The sequence below is a fragment of the Sinocyclocheilus grahami genome, unplaced genomic scaffold (genome assembly GCF_001515645.1).
Source record: "Sinocyclocheilus grahami isolate Dianchi unplaced genomic scaffold, SAMN03320097.WGS_v1.1 scaffold137.1, whole genome shotgun sequence".
NCBI lineage: Eukaryota > Metazoa > Chordata > Actinopteri > Cypriniformes > Cyprinidae > Sinocyclocheilus > Sinocyclocheilus grahami.
In genome coordinates, this window is record NW_015505316.1 from 415,144 (window position 1) to 433,454 (window position 18,311).

At 36.7% G+C, this 18,311-nt stretch overlaps 1 protein-coding gene across 1 annotated transcript in view; it reads right to left on the bottom strand.

Annotated features, from left to right (window-relative positions):
- Window positions 1-265: 265 nt before the first annotated feature.
- Window positions 266-18,311, bottom strand: part of LOC107591142 (adipolin-like) — a 23,791-nt gene continuing 5,745 nt past the window's right edge. The window contains exons 2-8 of the mRNA XM_016280184.1: window positions 10,750-10,857; window positions 9,193-9,304; window positions 8,855-9,036; window positions 6,618-6,726; window positions 5,058-5,151; window positions 2,133-2,211; window positions 266-852 (exon numbers count right to left, since the gene is read on the bottom strand). Coding sequence (XP_016135670.1) covers window positions 754-852; window positions 2,133-2,211; window positions 5,058-5,151; window positions 6,618-6,726; window positions 8,855-9,036; window positions 9,193-9,304; window positions 10,750-10,857 — 783 coding nt within the window. The 3' untranslated portion in view covers window positions 266-753. The remainder of the gene's footprint in view (window positions 853-2,132; window positions 2,212-5,057; window positions 5,152-6,617; window positions 6,727-8,854; window positions 9,037-9,192; window positions 9,305-10,749; window positions 10,858-18,311) is intronic.

Sequence of the window (18,311 nt, forward strand, 5' to 3'; positions counted from 1 at the left end):
TGAGAAAATTTAGAATTTTTTCTCACCCTCAGGCCATCCAAGATGAGTTGTTTCTTCATTGAATGAGATTTGAAGAAATTTAGCATTAGCAGTCTTAATGATGGATTCGTTTTTATCAGCTGTTTGGATTCTGACGGCACCCATTCACTGCAGAGGATCCATTGCAAGTGACGTAATGCTAAATTTCTACAAATCTGTTTCAATGAAAAAGAAACCCATCTTGGATGGCCTGAGGCTGAGAAATCATTAACAAATTTTCATTTTGGGGTGAAATATTCCTTCAAGCCTAATCCAAAATAGTTTAGCTTTTGTATTGTAGAAAACCTCTCACCATAGAAAACAAACTGTGTATATAAACATTCTGTATAAACACTATTAATTAAGAGGAAGGACATAACAACACAATGTCAAAATACAAAAATCTCTTTGTATACATCTATTAATCACAAAATAGAACATGGCGAGTGGAAACAGTGAGAACTGATCTTTCTGAAGAGGTAAAAACCTCATTGTAGACGGCACATGATAGAGGCAGATGTGGAACGACTGTCCTCAGTAAAGTCTTTCAGTTTTGCATCCAACTGTCTCTGCTTTGTGGGTTTTAATATGTCCATGTCTCGTCCATGAGCAAGCCGAGAGCTTTGTAGCAGTCACATATTGTCTCGTGAGGATATATGGTGCTGGATGATAGTCCAAAGAGGAGCTATGCAGTCTTACGTGGCCTGCCAGATATAGTCTGGCTGTAAAACAAGACTATACCCCCAACAACATGCCCATGAAATCTGAACCATTCTGTATTGTGATCGATGCTCCAGCTGCATTGTCCACGAATATGGAGGTGTACTGCCCGGCCTGTGAGAAAGAAAACATCACATTATTTAAAGTCGATGTCAATCTGCAACACATTTTACTTAATTTTATGTATTGAAAGGGGTCATGAACTGCCTTTTATTTATTTTTTTGTACTGTTCTCTGAGGTCCACTTATAATGTTATCAAGATTTCTACATAAAAAAACATCATAATTTAGAAGTAATAGGCTATTTTCTGTCCTGTTTTAACCCCCTCACCAGAGCGCTCTGTTTGAATAGTCGTGGCGGACTGTAGACTCGTAAGTAAACGCCCACTGCTATGATTGGCTAACAGTTGTGTATGTTTGACAGCCTGAATTCTTCACAGATGGACACTGCTGTTTAGGTTAAAAACGCATAAATACTCAGTACATATCAAATGATCTGTAAGAAGACAAAGCAATAGTGATCACGTAATGAAAACGGTTACTCACACTTAGTCAGCACAGCACCGTCTTTTAGTTTCAGTCATTCCGAAAATCAAATTATGCCTTGTTTGCGAAACAAATCCATGGTAAAATGAAGTGAACAAAGGACCAAGTTCTTCCTGACGTGTTCTGACACTTCATTAAAAATAAAGTTAATCAAATAAAGTTTATCATTTGGTTTCTGTGTAGACCTGCATTTGCAGCTCTTGTCATTTACCTACAATGTGTGTGAATTGGTGGGCGGGGCTAAACAGGCAGTGATGTGGAAGCAGGCGTTGATCATCATCTGCGGAGGCGGTGTTTATCCACACTATTACATCATAGACTGGTACATTCCACAACTTGTAGTTTTGCAGACTGGCTTCAATATAAGCTGTTTTTAGACTAATAAGAGAAACTTACAGGATGTTTTTGTACAATGACAACTTATATGTCAAAAGATGAAGGGAATTTAGATTTCTCAGTTCATGACCCCTTTAAGAAACAGGTTATTCAGCGAGATTTTTTGGATAATGAAAACTGTTTCATACCAGAATTGATCCAGACTAAATGTAGCGTTTACAAAAATAGCTATTTAGATGTTGGTTAACATTATCCACTACGTACTAAGTTAACTTTTTTTAAATAATAAAAACATGCACTGATGAATCAATTACAATAAGACCAGAAACGTTCATTAACAAACTTATTCTGATTTGTTTTAAGTTAAGATTTTAACTAGGTTTTTTATTTTTATTTTTATTTTTTTTTTTACCTTAACAGCTGCAGAAACACCAGATTTGTATGATAAGGATACAACTACATAAAATCAAAACTGCATTAAACTGAGTGGAGTGTGTTTAACTAATTCTTACCTGAAGTTCCAGCAGACCATGAACAGATACTGTAAATATCTTGCTGTTACTCTCAAGGCCAACAATCATTTCCAAGGATCTATTATGGTATAGAAAATATTTTGAGTGAACAAATTATTGATTTGTAGACTTCACAAGTCAATATAAAATCAACACAGTCAGTAGAGATTAGATTCTTAGTGATATATTACATTGCATAGAAGTTATGTGACAGTTCACAAATTCCCCTATCCAAGATATGGAAGCAAAGCAGTAGTTAGACCCCTCTACTCAATTTAATTTAATTTAATTTAATTTAATTTCAATTTCAAATTCAAATTAAATAAAAAATAATAATAATAATTTAATTTAATTTAATTTAAGCAAAAGATAAAGTAGTGTAATTGTAAAATAATTCCATTAAAGTTAATATTTACTAAGTGAAATCATGGCACAGTGTTAAGGTTATTCAAAGAAAGATCACTTTGTTTTGTTATACATAAAAGTACATTCCTTAAAATTAATACTTTTCCTTTAAAGGTCTCTATTAGCACTTTGCAGCAATACATTTTAGGAATTACCCTTCAGTACTGTTGCTAAGACCAACAGGGACCCAAGCAGTGTTTGAACTATACCGTGGACTTTGGGGGAGCCCACTTGTTTTTTTTTATAACGGGGGGGGGGTGCTTCGTGCGCTTGCGCATGCCTCAAAAGAGGGCTTACAATGACTTACAAAGATACATAACAGCTACAAGTGTATGCACTACTTGCTTTATGCAATCACTATATAGGATAAATCACTATACAGGATTTACCCTATTATACTTTATCGACACAAATTGATAGGTGAAACAGCAAACAGCCACCCAAATAGTCTATAAACAAAGCATCAGGCTGTCTTTGAGTTCACATGAACAACGGTTAACGTAAAGTTACTCGTCGTCAGGCTACAGAAGAATACCATAATTCCTCCGTTCAATTAGGCCTAAGACATCGAGAGTCACGCAGACCTATAACAACCCAGCCACAACACATAATTGCGAATAACATGCCTTACCTTAACACAGAATCGCCCACAGAGTCCAGCGTTTATATTTTTTCTATGAATCTTTGAGTTAACATGTACTAAACATGAGTGGAATTTGCACCGCAGCGCCCCCACACACCTTGATGCTCATGACAAGAATAGCATGTATAGTTATCTTTATTGAAGTGAATTAGGTTTAAATCGCCGTCATGCATGCATGAATTATATTTTTGCAATTTTACACATAACAATCCACGATGATCACATTACACAAAACCGAAATTGCACGTCAAAATAACATTGTCAATATTTTTTGAGACCCCCCAAAATTTCACAAATCCCATTTTCAGGGGAGCCCATGTCTCACTAAGGGGAGCCGAGCTCCCCCTAGCTCCCCCGTAGTTCGCACCCTGGACCCAAGAGTCAAAGGTGGCGGTAAAGGTTACTAAGGTGACAAGGACCAGACTGAAGGTGAGAGGACATTTTTTTTAAAGGCCTGCTCCACTTTAACACAGGAAATGCCTTGCTGGTTCCACACAAGCTAGAACAGACAACATGCTTTACAGCCCATGCGTTACTCACTAAGAGCAAAAGAGCACTAACAACCAGCAAACACTGGAAGAGACTTCCAGGCTGATCTGCCACCCCCATTCCCCCTTCCCCACCTCATGAACTCCTAGTATTTTTTCTTTCTCTTTTCTTTTAAGTAAATTCATTTTTGTTTGATTTGTGAAAGAGGATTTTTATGACATGCACTCACACGCTTAAGCCACTGAAATAAAAACCACATGCTCTGAATGTAAAAAGGAGCTCAAGAAAAATACAAATTTTCATCATAAGCGATGTATTCCTTAGAGTCTGAATCATGAATTTATATTGATGTGGTCTGTGGACAATGGGTCCAAAATCGAATGTTAATAAATAGACTACTTGAGGGTAAATTATACATAATGTAATCATAATAACTTTTCTAACAAAATTGCTGGTGTCAGATTTTCTCCTGGATGGTTCTGCTAACACTAAGTCTGACAGAAAGGCCTGAAATCAAAGAAAATCACAAGAAAATCACAAGAAACTCTGTGTGGCCAGTTGGAAACACACTAAAATACTAGCACTTTAATTATATAGTTTGAATGATTCATTCATGAATCAAACATCACTACTTCTCTCAAGAGGTTTTCAGTAAATAATCATTTAAATTTTAGTCTGCTTATCACACAAATCTATTGTATGAATTTATAGGACTTGTCCGGAGCCCCTAAAGGGACGTTGGAGGAAAAAATGTATTTGAAAGCTTTTGCGTTTGCTCGCAAAATGTTTGCAATCCCTGAGAAATGTTGTTCATTCACAAAACTTTTGTATTCTCTTGCACAAGTATTGCATTACCCAGAGAAACTTTGCATTTGCTCACAAAAGCACTGAAATATAATTTTTCCTCCCGCCTCATATAATTGTTCTGGGGAACGTAAAAAGCATTACATTTATCTCATTTTATTTTCCATCACAGTTTCCCCTTATGGGCTCCATAGACTTTAAAAAAAGTATAATGTAGTTGTATGAAGTTGCTGGTAGCCATTGACTTAAAGTCATAGTACGGGGAAAAAATACTATGGAAGTCAGTGGGAACCAGAAATTGTTTGGTTACACAAATTCTTCTAAATATCTTTTTCTGTGTTCAACAGAAGACAGAAACTCATATACAGTAGGTTTTGAACAACATAAGGGTGAGTAAATGATGACAGAATTTCATTTTGGGTGAACTATCCCTTTAAGCTAGTTTGCAATGGCATAAAAGCTAAGATGTTTCACAGAAGAAAGAACTTCATACAGTTTTGGAATGACATGAGGCTCAATAAATAATGACAGAATTTTTATTTTTGGGTGAACTATGCCTTTAATGTGAGATAAAGCAAACTTACGTATATCTGTGGCAGAGTGATTCAATGCAGATCAAAACTCGGACATTGTCTCTGGCTCTCAGCTGGTTCTTACTTTTCTTCACCTCAGTGTGGTCTGCAAGAAAGTACACAAAGTACAAAAAAATTATATTTCCTGAGAATACTTTACAGACATGCACTACAAACTGTTGTATGAAGAGTAAAGGCTGTTGAAATGTTGTTTGACAGAGCTTTGTATGTGGAGCACACGATGCCACAGCCAATCATGTTTGACCTCCAGCCGCGTCTAAATATTGGGCTACAGTGGATTTGAGAATTTGTTTGGGGATGTTGATTTTCTGCCACAGTCTACTGCAAAGAGCCAATTCCTTTTCCTGGAGCTGCATGGACGGCGCCACAGCTTAGAAGAGTTTTGTATTCAGAGTCCCTGGGGCTTATTTCAGTGTAACTCCACATAAGCATTGCCTCTGAAAGGACGGATGAAGGATCACTGGACCCCCTCTTTAGAGCATCAAAAAAAAGTACGGTTGTGCGCTTTCAAGCACGGCACAAATTTTTTAGCTTTTTAAACATGCAAGATTGTGCAAGACACCCTCAATCTCAGCAAACAAATGCAGCACAGTTGGAATGTAAGTTACAGGGGAATGCAATCCATCTGTTGAGAAAGTGCCAAGTCTGAAACACATCCATTACATGATGGCATCTCCTGATAGAGTTGACATTGAAATATTAATTTGTACCCCATGCATTTGTATTTATAGCAGAGAAATTGAATTTTCAATTAATCTCTCTACTGTATTTGGCAGACAATTTTATCCAAAGCATATTTTAATTTTAAAAAATCTACATATCCATCACATTCAAAGGTTTGGGGTCAGTAAACATTTTTTTAAATTAATATTTTATTCAGTAAGGATGCATTAAATTGATCTGAAGTGACAGTAAAGCCATTTATAATGTTACAAATATTTTGTATGTTTTCCAAGTAAAGTATTCTTTTGAACTTTCTAATTATCAAAGAATCCTGAAATAAAATGTAACACGGTTTCCACAAAACTACTAAGCAGCACAACAATTTTCAGCACTGATACTAATCAAAAAAATGTAAAGACCAAATCAGCATATTAGAATGATTTCTGAAAGATCATGTGAGACAGAAGACTGGAGTAATGATGTTGAAAATTCAGCTTTGCTGTGTGGAATATATTTCATCTTAAAATATACTGAAATAGAAATTTTAGATTGTAATAACATTTTTACAATATTACTGTTTCTAATGAAATAATAAAATAACATATATATATAATTACATATTAATATTATTATTAATATATTCTATTACTCTTTTGACTGTAAATTGTGTACCATCTATATACAATTTTACTTTAAAAATCGCCGTAAATTGTGTACATTTTTGCAGTTCATTCATGCATTCTATTGTTTGAACATGGGTTTGATTCCGCTAATCATTATCATACCTCCAAACCTCATGTCTAAGACTGAAAAAGTGTAATAAAACAAATTATTACAAAAGACAGAAAGTTTGCTACTGGTGAGGTGAACCCTTCAGCCTTTCCTTACCAATATGTACGTTGGCAGAGAACTGATAAATTCCAGTTACAGGAGCTGTAAATCGGCCAGTGGACTGATCCATCCCCGTCCCTCTGAGGAAGGCACCTTTGGCAGGAGGCTGAAGGTATGAAACAGGTGAGAATTATAGAGGGCCTACAGTGAACACACCTAATAACCATTGATCAACACCCTTCACTCTATCTCTATCTGAAAATCATACTTTGTCAATTGCTGAGCATTCCAAGCATCTCAAGAATAGGTTTTTCAGCAGAATTCTTGCTCTCCACACTCTAATAAACGCACATGCAAATCAAGCATTCTGCATACAGCGCTCTAAAATATACCAGTTTTAGGGCTCAGTTTGGGAGCACATAACCATTAAATGGTTAGAAATATGTAGACATCTGCCAAGAATCCTCCGATTCTGTTTTTGATCATAACTGCACACTGCAGCCATGCCAGACCACATTATTCTGCATTACGCCTCCAGAACCCACCAAGAGTTCCAGACTCAGACGCTTTTATAACGAGTCCTCCGATTAGTGTGCTAAACACTGTTCGCTTCTGCCATTTTTGTGCTGTCAGCTTTGAACACATACAATGAATGCCTTTCATATAGGCTACATGTCAGATCCCAACAGATATGTGAGAAGAGCGTCATTTTATTTGACATCTATTTCTACATTGGATGAATAAAGCTTTGCATTGACATTAACAGCCGTTATTTCATCCATTTGACAGATTTGAAAGACTATATGATCATAATTTCTTTAATACGGAAAGTAAGAATCATACATCCTCAGTGATCAGCAGAATTAAATTGCTCATAGGAGCTTAGATTATATCTTGTCCATATTAATCAATCGCAGTTTTTTCCGTGACTATAAGACGCTGCTAAATCATGGATTTTCGGTGTGTGTCCTTGGATGATCAGAATGCCACAGGGTAAAGCTCTTCTTTGAAACAGCACACTGTTTCAAATGGTGTCCATTTTTACACACCACTCACTCGTCCAAAACCTCAGACAGAGTACCTTTTGTACACCACCAAGACAGCAATGTAGCACATTAGAAAAAGGATATATTTTTAGGAGGAGGGTGGATTAGGCCCTTCTTGATTGGCTGAGTAAATATTCAGCCAATCCAATGTCTTGTCACTAATGTTCATGTCAAGAGTCAATCAGGAGCTTAATCACAGGTGGCCTTAATACAGCTGTCTTTAAAGCTGATTGGGGTGGATTTACAGTCTCTGTCTGACTGGCCGATTGATTTTGTAATTCTGTTTGGTGATGGAGAATTTACACACTTCACTTTGAACACACACACACACAGGTTGGAAGCAATTGTGTAAAACTCACCATGAAGAAGCCAAATGGAACCAAGACAAAATAAGCCAATCTGAATTTTTTTGCAACAGACTGGAATTTCTTACATTCTGGCAAAGGCCGATCCCACTGCCGCAACGAGACGATCACATGTTCGCTTTGGAAGCTGTATCATTTACTGTAAATGACTGTGTTTTTAAATAGCTGGAATGCTCATTTGAATTTGCATTAATGTGAATTTGCTGTTACCCATACAGTTTATATGCAGTGTTTCCTTCGTTTTTGTTGGGCTGTTAACAATAATTATAACAAAAAGAAGTATAAAACACATTAAAAATGCTCTTTTTTGTTCATTTGATGGTAAAAGTCTAGATATAGGCCTAATTGTGACTGATTGCATTATTTGACCATAAGCTACACACGTATAAACACAATCACTTTTAAAAACAATAGCATAACAGAAGACATTAATGTAAAATGGGTGATTAAAGACTGCTGAAAATGAGGAGGGATACTGGTCAAGTAAGGAATAATTGACGACAGGCTGTTGAATTATTAGAAAATACAGCATTGTTTTCCGTTCCCAAAATAAAAAAGAGTTTTAATGAATAGTTCAAAACAGCAAGTCGAATCAGCTCAGTTGAGTCACTTCTTTTTGAATCAAACAATTAACTATGACATTTAAATCAGTGTAGAAACTGATTTGTTGTTCATATAACAATGTGGAATTAAAGATACACTTGTCAGAAGTATTATGCAAAATTAAATGAATGAAATGTTACCAAAGATATGTTTTTTGTTTTTGTTTGGTTTTGTTTAATATAAAGTTAGGATCTATTAGATCCATTATGATGGATTGATGGATTGATGGATAGATATTCCATTTCAAGATAAGACAGATATATTTACTGTCTGCACTTACTGTCTGAAAGTTCTGCAGTTCAGCCAGAGTCTTTTTGTCCACAACGACAGGGCCTTTGAGTTTGCAGTGGAAAGCTTCCTCGATTCTCCTGTAGGAGGTCATACTCTCTAGGGTAATCAGAGCCGTGGGCAGCTGACTGGGTTCGTTGGGCTTGTCCACTGCTGCTCGCTTCTCTGTGGCCTCTATTCAAGCAGATCACAAGCAGACACATCACTGTATGCACTTAAAGACACCTCATCACTGTATCTCTCAAAATGTCCAGCTCATCTTCATGATAGCCACTTGATGATGATAGAAAATGTCCATCACTGGGATTCACATGTGTTGTGGGTCCTCACCTTTGATCATTTCTTTGAACTCTTGCAGCAGGACTTCTTGAGTGACCTCTGCCCCAGGGGATCCTGGGGGTCCCTGAGGCCCTGGAGGTCCAGGAGGGCCCGGGGGACCAGGCTGATAGGCAAAGAAATATAACTGTTATAGAATTTCAAATCAATTTAATCAATACTCAAATTTCTTTGAATGCTCAAGAGCATCTCACTTTATGTAATGACGTGTTACAACTTGAAATGTGATAAGGAATGTGTTATGCAATATATTACAAATTCTCTGGTAGAGATAAATTATACATTAAAAGTTCATTCTTAGACACTCAACTTTTTTGAAGTGCAATACATATATATGCAATGGTGCTTGTTAGTTCGTATATTGCACCTGAAGTTTTACATGTGTCTCTAGCTACCTATTTTATTAATTAGCCATCACAAAATGACTTGTACAGTAAGTAATGGTGGTAAGCATGTGTAGGCTAAATGTACTAAAATACAAAAAAACATGCATATTGCCAAAAAATGTCACTGTAGGTGCTTGGCTAAAATAACTATATGTATAACTATAACTATATAAAAACCTTAAAGAAATAATTAACAAAAAAGATAATTTGCTGAAAATGGACTCACCCTCAGGCCATCCAAGATGAAGGTGTTTTTTCTTCATCAAAAACAGATTTGGAGAAATGTACCATTATATTACTTGCTCACCAAATTATGTTCCTATGCAGTGAATGGGTGCCGTCAGAATGAGAGTTCAAACAGCTGATAAAAACATCACAATAAACCACATGTAATCCACACCACTCCACTGAAGTGAAAAGCTGTGTTTGTAATCAACAAACTGATCTTTAACAGTTTCTTCTGACTAAAATTTGAGTTCTCTATCCATAATATTGCTTTCTCTAGTGAAAAAAGTCATCAAATCTGAATCAGGAGAGAAATATGCACAGATCACAAGCAAGCACTGTTTACAAGTAAAAAACAGTTATAAACAAATATGTCTATGTAATGTAAAAGGACAACAGGAGAAGGACTTTATCACTGGAGGAAGCATTATTTTGGACTATGAACTTTTGAACTATGAAATTTTGGTCAGAAGGGATGTTTTATGTAAAAAATTGCCTTGATGTATTTGTTTCTTACAAACACAGTTTTCGCTTCACAAGACATTGGTTGATGGACTACAGTCATGTGGATTACTTGTGGACTATTGTGATGTTTTTATCAGATGTTTGCACCCATTCACTGCGAAGGAATTATTGGTGAGCAAGTGATATACTGTAATGATACATTTCTCCAAATCTGTTTTGATGAAGAAACAAAACTACACTTTGGATGACCTGAGGGTGATTAAATTCTCAGTAAATTTTCATTTTTGGGTGAACTATTCCTTTAACTTAAGACATTCTTAAATTCTACATTTATTCTTGATTTATAAGAATTAATCTGTACATTCCGGGTGAATGAAAATTCCTCTCCTTGCCACAATTTCAGCTCTGTCTCATGTGCTACTGTTGATTATGTGTTTGACATTTGATAATATGTGATTGTAAAGATTTTCCGCACCAGTGGTCGTTTTCGCTTTCGGCATTTTCCGGGAAAGTTGCCCACAGGTCTCTTCACAAAATCCATCCATGATCCAAGAGGGTCCACTCTCTGGTTCTCACTGACCTGCTGAATAAAAACACAGAAATGATGACATGCATGTTGTTGTTGTTGTTGTTTTTTCATATTTCTGTATAACTTGAAGTATTCCGGATATGATGCACACATGACAAACTGTCATAATATTAGGTTTGGTTAGTGTACACGTCAGAGCGGATGCATAAAAAAGGTATGCTACTCCCATTTTTATATTTGATGAGTCACTGGGAGAAGTTCTAACTGTGTGATTTTTCAGATATTTAATCCAGAGATCATTCTCCCATTGGCATTGAGTGCAGCGCATTGTAGCTACATAACGAAATCCAATGAGTCATAATTTCTGCTTACAAACCCTCACAAGAAAATTATGTCTAAAGATGCTATTAAATGGTGCCAGACATCAAGGCAGGTTGCACCACAGCAGTAAAGGAATGGGTCTTTTGTGTGGCATGCAGCACTACCTCATGCCAAACACAGTCAGTCAGATTTTCTCTTGAGGACTTTACTCTTTTCTTAATTACTCCTTCTCAGTAGTTCTCTCAGGTGCTACGTCAATTTTGCCCAGTAGGGTCTGTGAAAAAATAAACAACCTTTCTAAATTGATCTCGCTCAACAAGTTTCCATGAGGACAACGTTACAGTTCACCTAAAAATGAGAGGCCCGAGACATTGCATTATACTGTGGGTTCCTTTTTGCAACTCTTTAAACACATACAGTGGCTTTCAGTGGAAACATTGCTGGCTTCTTCTATTCAATAAGCTCTCAGAGCCTGAAGTTGATTTCTGAGAGGTAGATTTCTAACTCAGAGAGAGGTTATCAAATATGCAATCTGTGATATAACTCATTCTATTTGGCAACATTTTAAGCCTTTAAATCCCACACTGGAATGACTTCAGCAATCATCAGTCAAACCAATGACATTTCCCCTTTTTGGAAGATTCTACAATTTGAGCTACTTTCTCAATAGTAGCATTCAGAATATTATATAAAATGGTTTAAGATGGCTGTCTAGTTGAAAGAATACACTGTTTGCAGGGGTGTGATGAAAACCTACAAAGTACCAATGAAGTAATCTGCTGTTACTCAGATACATTTATATTGTAAAAATCATACAATGATCCTCATCAAAATGAGTCCCCATATTTCACCCATCATTAAGATCTAAATCCAAGTTTGTGCATTAAATTTCATCTATCAATTTCAAAAGCTAAGAAAAAAGGTTTCATTTTTTTATTTTAAAATGTGAAAACCCACTCTACATATTAACTACATTATATATATGGAATACAAATATTTTTTTAAACATAATTATTACTTGGTTAACTAACCACCAACAATGCCGAAGAGCTGACGATGTTTTCGCTTAGATGAAACGTGAGGCTTTATAAAACCCAGTAACCACAAATATGAATTGAATCTCCTTGGGTCCTTCCCTAAACTTCAAGTAACTGCGGTCGAGATAGAAACAAAGATAGAGACAAGTTGTAGAGGTGAGCTGTCTGAAATGGAATTTGTTTAGGTTTGGCACCGAGACCTGGATCACTTATCTGTAAAACTAACATGCTGCATCTCTTCACAGAAAGACCTGCCTCATGTTAAGCTGCAACAAAGTAACCCCTTGTTTTTCTTATACATACTGGAATGGGACAAGCTCGTATTTTTGCTTGGGTGCAATTTTTTTCCTCTCCCTCTATTCTTGTGACAGGAGACAAAATAAACAACTTAACTAGCACACAAGCCTCTTGCATGTTGGATGTCTGAGTGTTATTGTTGTGAATTAGGAGACATCCAAAAGACAGACAGATTTGTACAGATACTGTTACAGCAGAAGGCAATCCCTCAGATCTTCCCCAAACATGGGGAAAAGACATGATTTGTTTCTTTTCCATTGTCTTTTATGGAATGCTTTATAAATACAGACTGTATCATCAGTATGTCAAAGCAGCGCAGAGCAGGCTAGTCGTGCCAAAAAATTATCCACAAGATTCTAATATTACCAAAAAGAACAAACGCTCAGGTCATGAAGTCCCCCGAATACTGTTGATTCAACGCGGTTCTATTAAGGATCAATATCGACTTTGGCGGCTCCATTGAGTTGTTTAATTTCCTGTGCCAAATAGAAGTATAAGCCACAGATGCTAGCACAGAAGCTAACTTAAAGCTTAAGGGGAATGTACTCTCTTTTGGCCTCGGCAAGAGAGTTACAACCTGTTTCCACAAGATGGACAAGTCAACACCTTCACTTCAAAATATATGAGGAACTTCCATTAACACTTCAAATGATCAGAGTCGGATCAGTTGGTGTACGGGGAGGATCCATATCTCTGTCAAGACAAGGATTAACTTGCCTGAAGTTGCTGCTTGGAAATGTCGTCGAAGTTTGTGGAGACACATCTATATCCATTTCTGTCCATCTATATCTCATTTCATCATGTTCCCTCGTGTTCTTTACTCAAAAAAGTATAAACCATTCTCTGACTGTCAGAAAGCAAGGATTCAGTTAAAGTTCTCTGAAATGTTTTTGGACACAAAGGAACATTTTCACAGAGACTTCAGGCTGATAGCCTACGGAATGTGCAGCGGTTTGCTCAGTGCGATAAACTTTCCAATATTTCAGAGCGCTGTGTACACAGTCGATTCAGTTGACAGCGGTAGCATGGCTTGTATGAAAAGCCCTATACGCTGAAGTATTTCAGATCATGACAGATCATGGCAAGCTGTTATTATCTCAGCATACCACTGGGGTGGATTTTTCTCTGATGAGTTTGTTTTGGGGCTGTTAAAACAGCAGAGCTTTGTGGAGCAAAGCTGCCAAATGCTCCATTAGAGACTGAGTAAAAAAAAGTCAAGCAAAGAGTTTCGATGAGAGTCTGAAAGAAAGCTGAGAAAAAGAGACTTGTGAGACTTTATAATAGCCCCACTAAGCAAACACAAAGCTATTTTCACATAAATAGATGAACACAAGAACCTGCAGCTAATCTTTTTTATTAATTGGTCAGAAGGTTCGCCCAAAAAGGAAAATTGTGTTATTTATGTTGTTCCATACCTTCCTTTCAGCTGTGGAAAACAAAAAGAGACTTGTGAGACTTTATAACAGCCACACTAAGCAAACACAAAGCTATTTTCACATAAATAGATGAACACAAGAACCTGCAGCTAATTTTTTTTATTAATTGGTCAGAAGGTTCGCCCAAAAAGGAAAATTGTGTTATTTACGTATAACCTCATGTTGTTCCATACCTTCCTTTCAGCTGTGGAAAACAAAAAGAGACATTTTGAAGAATGTTTCTGTCTGTTTTGACCACACCATGAACAGCCACTAACTTCTAAATGTTTAAAAGGTATCTGCTAACTCTTCTGCAAGTGCGAGCAGGAATCTGTAATTACAAAGTCATTTACTTATGTATCATGTCAAACTTCTGTTTAATTGTAAATGGTTGTTTGCCAACTGCAATTTAATTTTTTGGGGTTAACCAGAACAAAGTGCCTGAGTAATTCAATTAAATGTAGTGCACATATTAGTGTATTGTTAGAGTTTTTTCTGATGATTGCTGAAAAAGCATTGCAGTAATTAGTTTCAATTATTAATTTAATAGTCTTAAAACATTATTTAGGTAATAATGGAATATCAAAATGTGTTCAAATAATTATCTTGATTAACAATGCAACATTTCTCCACAATTCTTAGTGCTCACTGTGTATTCAGAGAAAAGAAACAAAAAATCAGCTTATTTTCAGAGAAAAACGTCAGAGACTATTTTTGTGGCAGCGCACCGCAGCAAACATAAACACGGCCATAAAAATCTGCCTTGAGGCCACAATCAACAATTATGCAGCAGTGTTTGATTGTGAAAAACCTTGTAACCTCATCTAGGCTGTATATCCATTTCATTACACAGTCTGAAGGTACGAAATGACACAAAATGTTTTTACATGACATTAACTCAGTGACAAGTATAGTCCAGACTTTACAAACTGGGTCTGTTCTAACACAGCCATGAGGTTTAGTGACATTTTATGAAGAAATTGCTTCTGTTTGTTGATCTTTGTACCTCAGGTCCAAATTTTACCAGACATTACAGTAACACACTGACAAGTATGTAGCTAAAAATACCCAACCATTAGGTCTATTTATATCTAAATTTAAAACTTTGTAAAAGTATTCAGCCCCAAATTAAAATGTCAATATGGAAATACTATCTGACAATTAAAAATACTTACAATAACATGTTTAAAACACGTTCCTCAGGACTGTTGTCAACACTACAAAGATGCAATAGCTGTTCCTGTAAAAATAACACTCATTGGCATTGAAATATAAATAAAGCACGCAATACAAACACATCAGAAATAGTTAGCAAAAAACACTATACAGGTACTTTACAGTGAGAAACAGTGACTGAGGGCTTTCCCAAAGTTATTGTTGTTTCTAGAAGGGTGTATCATGACTGTCTGTGCATTCATCCATGCATGGCTTGATGTTTTTACCCATCCCATGCCTTTGGGAAAGGATCCCCCTTTACCATATCAACAAATAGACAGATTTTGCGTGCATCATCCATGTCACACACCCATTATTTCCCAATTCACCCACCATTTCTCGCATATACCCTGGCTCATATAAGACACCAAATTATGGCTGTACACGAATATTAATTTTCCTTAGTCTCATGTACATGGTATGTGTGCGAGAGAACAAAATGTGATGATGGTATGTTCCCAAACACAGCTTTATGGGTCGGTACACAGATTTATAGGTTTGATTATATGGACGCATTCACACCTCACCTCAGATTCTTACCTGCAATTATGGTTTCTTTTGGTACCAAGTCATTACTACTTTGGAAGTCAGAACATAGAGATACGAAAAGAGAAATGATTATTGGCTGGATATCAAGCAGCAGAAAGCTTCAAAGGCCATCATTTAACAGGTAACAGACCCGGCACCACTGTATATTTCATTACCAAGGCCTCATTATTCTGTAATTCCTTCCCTGTAGACAAGGTCTGATAACTAATACACTCCAAATGGTCTACAGATAGAGTTTTTCTTTCACATGTACGTCGAATATTTGTTTGGCAGTTACCATAAAGCTCCTTTCATCACATTCTTACGTGAGCGCTGAAACAGGCAGTTAACCTCTTTGTTATTACTCAGGGGGGAAAGCTGGAAATGCGCCCATTATAGGCCCACAGGTCATTAAACAGTGACATCAAAGACGTCTGAATCCAATTTACTCTCTATCTTCACTCGTACCAAGCACAACAACATGTATGTGTCAGAATACACTCGTAACTTTACAAAACTAACATGTAGGCGAGGTAATGAGGCTCTGTGTTGTTTTGATAACTCTCGCTGTTCCATGCCATCGTACTGTAGCAGGGTAAACATTGTTTAGATATTTATATGTATATCAAGTGTGCATTCCTGGCTAGTGAAGACATGTGAGGGGAGAGAGAGCCACTAGACTTATTATGAGATCTACTGAGGAATTATCCTGCCCTCCTCTCGCCATAAAAAAAGTCAAACAGTTGAAGAGAGTCTGATTGCAGCATCACACCTGCTTTGTATATATAATTATAATGTTGAGCTAGTTTGCACTGGTGCTCATTTCCTTTATTATCTGTGGTAGGTCAAATGGACAGCTGGGAAATACTTCCGATAAACACCTACACCGACGTAATGTGTGTGAGAGACGTTCATATGAAGTGTTTTTGGAAAAGTTGTGTGTCAAAAAGTTGTCTTTCAGTTTAGGGCAGACTTTTTGATTTGAGTTATTTGTACCCCATTTCATGTCTGTTCACCTAATGTGAATGTCCTAGTGACCACTGTTCAAGTAAATAGCAGGGATGCATTAAAATATTTATATTCTTTGAAATTAATCACATTTGCAAATAAGTCATGTTAAATGTCAGATTTATAAAGGCTCTGTTTTTGAGAACACAATGTTTTCATGTCTTCTTCAGGTAGAGCTACTGTAGTGATTCCTGATTGGATTTGATTTAGATTCACATGCTTGTGATTAGAATCCACTGTTGAGTCTATATAATTTAATTCTGATTCATCATTAGCCTATATTTCTGTCATATGAAAAAACACATCTCTGCAAATTTTGTAAATTAGACAGGGTACTGTTTTAGTCTGATTTAAACAGGTAACTCATCTTTTCGAATAACCATTAAATATGTTGGCTCAAGAGAATTGAACTACACTGGTCACGCAGAATGTTTTGATTCACTAAAAAGAACTGGCTCATAACAGTCATTAAATTCATGAATCGAACTATACTGGTTGCATTGCACTGTATGTTCTAGTCACTAAAGTCACTAAAATGAACCAAGAGTTCATTCATAAGAGTTGTTCACTCGTGAGACGAATTACACTGGTTGTGCTACATTTTGATTCGCTAAATAGAACCAGCTCATTAATGTCATTTGTTTGTGAATCAAATCACACTGGTTGTGCTGTATTTTTGCTTCGATAAATGAACCTGCTTATAAGATCCATTTGTATGAGAATCGAATTACACTGGTTGCACTGCTTGTTTTTTGATTTACTAGAATGAAGCGTAGAAGTGTTGTTTGTCCATGAATCAGACTATACTGGCCGCGTTGATTTTGAATGAGGCCTTCATCACACCCTGCTAAATGAATAAATGTGAATGAAAAATCCAGAACGCAGTGACATCTACAGTACAATAAGCACAGAGTAAAAGACTGATATTGGGATTTTAAGAAACGAAAAGGCTTATATTGGTAGCTGGACATCAAGTTGCATATGGATCCTACGAAACCCACCTATACCTGTAAAGATGATCTCCATCCCTATGAATGTCACACAGGGTCCCCAACCCGAGTGACGCTTTCTGGCAGTGACAAATCTGGCAAAACACTGGGTTTTACAGTGATTATGTCATTACTCTCTGATTGTACGGGACAAGATGAAAAGAATGTAAGCAAAGGGGATAGAGTGACTAATCCTTCTCAAGGTGTCCTCTTTCAGGACCCTTTCTGTGAGGCTTTGTGAGGGGCTTATGCGGCCTGCTGCCCCAGTTTTTTTCAGGGGGCCGCACCGCCCCTATCGGATGTCCCAGACACAGCGGAGTCAGCCTGGCCTGTGAATGACAGAATCAATGGGCTGGGAAATAGCTCTGCCAAAGGTCTTTAAATATCTCCCCACCTAACCTTCCCAGGAATTACATCATGGCAGCCTGCCTGTGCTGGGCCATGAAGGGAGGAAGAAGAAGATGAGGAAGAGCAGGTAGCCAAGGACATACCTGGGATACAATGAAGGTACAGCGTCAAGAATTTGACTCAAGGTCAAAAGGCTTCTTTTACTGTCTTTTCTGTCATGTTTGATCAATTGAATGGAAAAAAGTCTCACTGACCCCAATATATGACCCTTATATATATATATATATATATATATATATATATATATATATATATATATATACAATATACACATACATACATTTTGACAC